This window comes from Gavialis gangeticus, unplaced genomic scaffold (assembly GCF_001723915.1).
Source record: "Gavialis gangeticus isolate Ggan-Ray unplaced genomic scaffold, GavGan_comp1, whole genome shotgun sequence".
In the NCBI taxonomy this organism is placed as follows: Eukaryota; Metazoa; Chordata; order Crocodylia; family Gavialidae; genus Gavialis; species Gavialis gangeticus.
In genome coordinates this window covers 63,333,966-63,341,504 of record NW_017729024.1, presented here as the reverse complement: position 1 = coordinate 63,341,504, position 7,539 = coordinate 63,333,966, and the positions used below count along the sequence as shown (strand labels likewise).

Genomic DNA, 7,539 nt, shown 5'->3' with positions numbered 1-7,539 from the left:
ATATCCCACCACACACTTACACCCCCCCCCACACAATATACAACACTAAGAATATATTTTTGAGTTATTATGCAATCACTTCTATATACACTATGCAAACACAATTTGTGACAAAAATATTTTCCATAATAAAATTAAAATATGTTCTAGTAGGCATTTGGACTTCTGGTGTATGATTTTTTGTGTGTGGTTCTAAGATGGCAACCCCCACAAAAGTAATATTTCCAGGGGGTGAGGAGGCAATGGGACGAACTTTTGGTGGCAAAGGTCAGGGGGTAGGACTTCTGGTCCCAAGATGGCAACAAGGGGGCTGGGTAACTGTCAAGGGGTAGGGCTACCCATGCAGCCCTTAGCAGCACACCGAAACTTATTAAGAGGCCCTCCAGCCAAAATAATTGCCCACTCCTGATCTACACATTGAGAAGGACCTTATTGAAATGAGCATACAGGTAAGGAAATAACTAAAGGAAAGTGGACTCATTAAATCCAGTAAACTATGCTTAAAACCAAGTACTTTTGTGGGCTTTCCAGATTTTCCCACATATTATCATCATCTTTGTGAAGTACGGTACAAGGGGAATCAGTTTCCAAAAACATTACCACAGTGCACGTAAACTGCTACCAGAAAAATACTTCCATATAATAACAACTGTGTCTAAATGTGTTAAGTGGTTCAAGATGAACGCCACAAGCATATTCAAATTTTATTATATTTTCTTTTAAATGGGTATGTCAAAATGTTTACATTCCACATGAACCTAGCAAGGGCTTGCAGAGATCCACTATTTCAATATAGGCAAGACCATGTGTATGGCAGATCTCTGTATAATGTCTGGCAGCTGAGTTGGATGAAAGAGGGACAAATTAAGGTTTTTAGTCTCCCAACACAGAGCTGGTATATAGCACCAATATAAAAACAAATTTTTGGTAGCAGATGTACAGGATTTAGAATCCATTAGCATCTGCTTCTGTTCTATGGGATACATTCCGGTATTTCACTAATACTAATCCTTTCAACTGAAGTTGCTGTTCTAAGTAGAAACTTTCCTTACGATAGGCAGTTGAGGGTCATGCTACAGAAACAAAATACAGGATGGTTTCTATTTCACCCACCTACTGGAACAGATAGAGGCTTCTGTAAAACATGATATTCTTGCAGTCTGAATCTTGTTCTGTACCTCCACTGGCCCATAGCCAAGCTCATCTGTGGGCTTCCACCCAACATAGCAACTCTTCCCACTCTACTGCCCTCACCTCAGGCTGGCTGGACCAGATACCAGAATACACCTGCAAATGCAATCTTCAAACTTCTGACATTTACCCTGCAAGGAGATGCACCTCACCAAGAATCCCTTCTAAGATACATCCAATTGAGCAAAGTGTAGCAGCCACAAAAAGGCCAACCAAATTTCAGCACAAATAATTCAGTTTGGGGCACAGCAGAGTATGCTTTACCAGTCCTTTTTCAGCCATAGCTGTTTCTGGGGTGAGAAAGTAAATGCATTTCCCTTAATTCCCAAACATTTAGATCCATGGGAAGATGGGCACAACTGTTCCCTCAATGTAAAAACAGGCTGTGAGTCTACACATGCTATGTAAACGCATTACCATTTGTGAGACAGTAAAATCTGACTAATTCCTCACTCCAAGGAATTAGTAATGAGGATAGTAACTTGTGGATAATCTATCAAGTGTTTAGCCATCTTCAAATCTGAGTAGTGTTTCTTACAGCCCACAGGGAGCAACTGTAAAGAATGGTTTTACACAGGAAAAATGCATATGTATTATACACACACCCTCCTCACCTACCTTACCCCCCCGCCCCCCCCCAAAAAAATTTAAGCATACAATGTAAACACTTTGGGCTCAGTATGTGAAAACTAAAGATTGATCTGTAGAATCATATAAATGTAAAATTTCTTACTACAAAAATTCAGGGTATTCACTATATATAAGTTACATGATTGTGATGGAATAAAATAATCAGCAAGAGACCTTTGCTCTGCACTATTACATGCTCTTATCAACAAAATAGAAGACAAGCCTACAAACTAGAATAGTTGATCCTATATCTTCCTGAGCCAAGAGAAGTGAAAGAGCACCAGTAATTTGAAAAAGGTCAGCTGGCTTGACAGGTGTTATGGAGAGGTATGGATCAATACCTTTCAAGCCAATTAATTATCAGGAACAAATTCCATCTCAGTTTAGTATGTGTGTACATTTGGGAATGACTAACTATGCTCTAATAGGTGACAAATTAGCCAAAAAGTGTTTTGGGACTCTGATCAGGATTCAGTGCATCAATGCAATAATAAGATCATACTGACACCTAGCCCAGTGGCTACTTAACCAAATTTCACTGCATATGGTTGCAGCTTTATGCAAAGCAACAAGTGTTCTTGGTCATGATGACAACACAATTTAGCTGGAAAAAAATGTTTAGAGCAAAACTTGCATTATAACAGGTGCACAGAATATTTAAGCTTCAAGTAAAACCTGCTCTAATGTGTCAAAACTCTAGTACATCAGGTAGAAAAATTCCTTTAATGTAAGGTTGAAGAGTTATATAGTCATACTTACAGGTATGTAAGCATTCCGTTACAGTGGTAGCATCAATCAGGTATCCATTGCACAGACGACAGGTTATATGGGCATTAATATCCCAAAGCTTAATCTTTCTGGTCAGCATCTTTGGTGTTTGTAGATTAACTGCATTAGACAATAATTCAGGTGTACTGATCAGGTAGAAATTGTGCTGGAATAAGCAAAATGACATTGTTCTGCATTAGAGATATGATTTATTTCACTTCAGATGCTCATACATTTTGAATATATACAACAGAAGTACTATATCAGATAAATCCTTATAAAATGATGAACAAGTAGTGAAACAGTGCAAATTCTACACTGTTTTATACGCCAAGCATGGTATGTGAGAAACTGGTAGTTATACAAATTCTACAGAGGCGAAGTTTGATATTCCAATACAAAAGCAGTTTTTCTTCCAAGTTACTCTAGTATGTTGCATAATATAGTACTTCTATTAATAAAACAAAATCTGAGATTTAGGGCTAAGTCCTGCTGGTTTTGGTCATGCTACTAATTGCATTCAAGCCAAGAATTAAAAGTAATATGAAAGTAAAAGACACCTGACCCTAAAATTATTCAGTCATCCAAATATTAAAAAGTATGGCAAATTTGATATAAGTGGGCCAAGCTACAATGTTTATTCATAGCCTGTTTTCCCTCTAAACAATTACTTGGAAAATAATTAAAGTTGTACCTGAATAATGCCACTGAAAAACAGGTTCCAAGAAAAACTGTTTCAGTTTCATAATACATTAAAGATTTGGGTGGAAAATAGGGAAGGGGCAAAAATAACCAATACTAAGCACAACTTCAAAAAGTAATTTTGATACCAGCAAATTTGTCTCTATGATATTAAATACATGAACTGCACATTTTTTTACTTCTAGAATGAAGAATGGCATTACTTTAAAAAAAAGAAAAAACAGATATTGATATAAAATACCACTTTTCCAGAGTTGACAGGAAAAACAAAACAAAAACAAAAAAATCAGAAACCATCAAATTCTGTTTGCCTCCCTTAACTAAAAATACATATACACATACACAACTCCCTACCTTAAAACATGCATGCACACAAAGATATATCTATGCCATTATTCCCTTTTTTATTTTTGGAAATCTCAAAAAGAAGAGTACTTGGAGTTTTAAAGAACTTAGTAGTTCACCCTGAAAACAATGTAAGATTATTTCGATTCATTAAAATAACTACAAATCCTTGAAACATGCTTGTAATTCACTAGTATTATCTTTCACAATAAAGTCTGTTGATATTATATATTTAGAGTGTAAGCTTTTGGATACAGAATACAAAATGATTTTTTTTTAAACTGCCAAAATGTTGTTACAAAACTGAAACCCTGTACAGGCAGTCTTTGGACTTAATGACACAATTGGTGCCTGAAAACAGCATCTTATGTGGAAACGTTGCAACTTGGAATCAATTTTCCCATGGGAAACAATGTTATAAATGGGGATTGGTTCCTGAACCAAGGCCTGATACCCTGTTTTCACCAAAACTACCCCAGAATTTTGTACTCAATCAATTACAGATGAGTAATATAGCTACATTAATGTATTTATATTGTAAATAGCAATCATATAGATTTGGAAGGTCTTCTTTGGAGTAACTTTGCTGGACTTTTTGAAAGGCTCTTGGTTGGACTTTTTGAAGGGTTCTTGGCTGAAGTCTTCTCAGTAGTCTTGTCTGCTTTCTTAAAGAAAGTGTCCAAAGAAGTTTGGACAGATGTTCTCCAGGGAGATGAGCAACACAGCGAATTTGTTCGCTGGCTTGGCATCGCATCAGATCAAGCGTCGTAAAGTAGAAACCAACATTGTAAAGTTGAAGCAGGGTGTCAATTTATAAACCTTGTAAGTGCGAAACGTTGCAACTCAAACACTGCAAGTCGAGGACTGCCTGCATAAGCACTTTACCCAAAACACAAATCATTATGTAGAATACAATTAAGCTTGCCCAAAAACATAATATTGGCTAAACTGTACACTTGTTAATTAAGTGGTTTCAAAAACAGGTACCAATCCTGGCATTCTGAAGTTGTGCTAAGACTTTAGGCTACAGTTTCCAGATCCCCATTTTTTTTTTTTCAGAAATACAGTTAACAAGAAAAACCACTTACTAGAGTTTACTTTAAGTGCTAACCTCTAGAATATTCAATATGTGAGCATTTAAATGATACACAATATTGCCTCTCCCCATCTCTACTGGATAACGTGGCTATTTTGCTGACTCTGTACAGGCTGTTTGCTAACCCACCTAGATATAAGGGAGTATGACAGGGGTGAGCACAATACAGCCTGCGGGCCAACTCCAGCCTGCGGCTGCTCCTCTGAAGCAGAACTGCATCCGGCCTGTGGCTACCCTGGCTTTTGATACCTCTTCCCTTCTCCCTTTCCTGCACCTGAGCCTGCAGGAGGAGCAGCTGCTCCCCATTCTGGTCCGGCCTGCCCTGCCCCGCACCCCAACCCCCCAGTGTACACTCAAAGGCAGGGAGCACTCAGCTTGTGGCCAGGCTTCTACCCAGTGAGGTTGTCTGCATGCAGCTCCAACCCTGCGCCCTTTCGCAGACCAGACAGCCCAGCCCCAGCAACAGTTAAAGCTCAGATATGGTTTGCCCCACTGGCAGGGGAAAGAGGGCCAGGAACTCCGGGTTATCTGGGCCCAGTAGGAGCACAGGCACTGTTGACACAATGCTGCGCTGAGTTCCTGCACGCTGCTTCGGGCAGTGCCACGTGAGTGCAGTTGGAGTGGCTCCCGCCTGACTGAGTCCCTGGCACATGGCTGGGTCAGGCAGCAGTCACTCCAGCTGCACTCACGTGACCCAAACCAGAGTACAGAAACACAGCATGGCGCCAGCCCAGCCCAGCCGCGTGCCAGGGACTTGGGGTGGGGGAGCAGGTACAGGGAGAAGGGGGAAACAGCCCAGTACTGGCCTGGCTGGCCCCCTTTTCCCTGCACTCCCTCCTTTGCCCTAAGTCCCCAGCACATGGCCAGGCTGGTACTGCGCTGTGTTCCCACACGCTGCTTTAGGCTACGTGGGTGCAGCTCCTGTCCAACCAATTTTTTGGTTGGACAGGAGCTCCCCCCCAAGCTGGGGACTCAAGGCAGGGGTGCAGGGAGAGCTGCAGGTCATACACGTGCAGCCCTCAACAAGACTTGTTACACTGACCTTCCAGCCAAATAATTACTCAGCCCTGGACCATGTAGTGTCTGTTTAAAGATGAGCTAGGGCAGCAGTGGCTAACCTACAGCACGCTGTGACAGGTGTTTAAGGGCTGAGCTGGTAGAAATGTTGTACCTTTAAACAGAGCAGCTATGCCAGCTCCCAGTGAAAAATGGCAGAGTCCAAGAGCGCTTCAGTCCACCGCACAGTGAACAAGCAGGTGAGCATGGGGGCGGGGGAGACCAAAGAAGGGGTGGGGGGAAGGATGCATTCTACTTTACCCCTCCCTCTCATACACTACTGAGTGCAGGGCTGCCCGGCTTCTATGGCTGGGGTGCACCTGCCATAGCAAAGACTCCCAGAGTGGATGGAAGGGGTGGGGCTGGCGATCCTCGTGTCTCCTCTAAATCAGGGCCTGCAGCAATTGCTTTCCCCACCCCCAAGTTATGATACTGACAGGAGACGGTGGAGCATCCCAGGCTCAGTCAAGCCTTGCAGCCATGGACCATGACCTGCATGTTGACAATGAGCTTCAAGTCCAGGGAGCCTGGAGTGAGACCAGGCGCATTACTGCCCTTCTATGCCAGATTCCTGACCACAGACCTCCCAAGCAATTACAGAGACTCTGAAGGGTAGCTGATTTATATAAAATGGGAAACAGGATGGATATCCAAGCCTTTAAATGCCTTTGCTGTTAGTTGCAAGAAAGGCAGAGCCAATAACACCCCTATTTAAAGTTGCCTAATGCTTATGGTTGTAATACTTATATTTTCAGTTGCTTATATTACAGGGACCAGCAATATACATTACTTCAGGCCAGATTGGACCTCAGAAGTCTCATCTTGCATAGGGGTTGGTGCCAGAGCTCCCCATTGGAGTACCACAGTGTTCCAGTTTATGCTTGCTGCAAAGGGGCTTTGAATCTGACAGCCAGCCACTTGGAGTGGAGTATGGGAGGGGCAGAGACTTCTGGCCCTTGGTAATGGCTCAGTTGTAAGCTGCCGCCCACACCAGCAAAAGGCTTCCAACACTTGGCTTATAAATACTGCCAAACTAATAGGCTTGTGTTGAATATGTGCATGCTCTCTCAGATTTGCCTCCTGCCAGAGCTCACGTTTCAGCCCCACCCTTCAATGGCTCCTGTTTGTTCTCCTCATCCAGACTACTTGGGCAACAGTTTGCATACTGCACTAAAAAGAAAGAAGTAAACTCCAGAAGACAACTGCAGGGAAGTCTTGTTCTGACCCTGCATGTCTTAATTTGAGCGATAGACAGTCACTCAGTACAAATGCAACTGCTTCAAAAATTAATGGAGAGATCAGAGATAGTATGATAAAAAAAGAAGGGTGCATGTGTCACTCCATACGCAACTCATTGCCACAAGCAGCACCAGTGTGTTTCAGGTTGAGGTGGTCTACCCATGTCAGAAAAATCATATTGCCAAACTGACAAATTGTGTAGGTGGCTGCCATATTGGAATCCAAGACGGCTGCTGTGAATTCACTTTTTTCCAAAATTTCAGCCCCCACTAGAGTTAGAAAATTAAATTTTGATGATTAAACCAATGCTGTATGAACCAAGGAGATCAATCGTATACGGGTGCACCGATAAAGATTTTTGGGGTCAATACCAATAGCCAATATTTAACGAAAGATATCAGCCAATACCGATTCGATTTCCAATACAGCTGCCTCCTGCTGGTAAGTCCAGTGCGGTGGAAGGGGAGGGGGAGGGGAGAGAGGGGGCAGGGACAGGCATGGCCCAGGTGGCA

At 42.2% G+C, this 7,539-nt stretch overlaps 1 protein-coding gene across 4 annotated transcripts in view; it reads right to left on the bottom strand.

Annotated features, from left to right (window-relative positions):
- PCGF3 (polycomb group ring finger 3) overlaps window positions 1-7,539 on the bottom strand; it is a 73,676-nt gene that overhangs the window by 51,301 nt on the left and 14,836 nt on the right. For all 4 annotated transcript variants that reach the window (XM_019517196.1, XM_019517197.1, XM_019517198.1 and 1 more), the window contains one exon: window positions 2,581-2,755. In XM_019517196.1, the coding sequence (XP_019372741.1) occupies window positions 2,581-2,689 (109 nt within the window). In that variant the 5' untranslated portion in view covers window positions 2,690-2,755. The remainder of the gene's footprint in view (window positions 1-2,580; window positions 2,756-7,539) is intronic.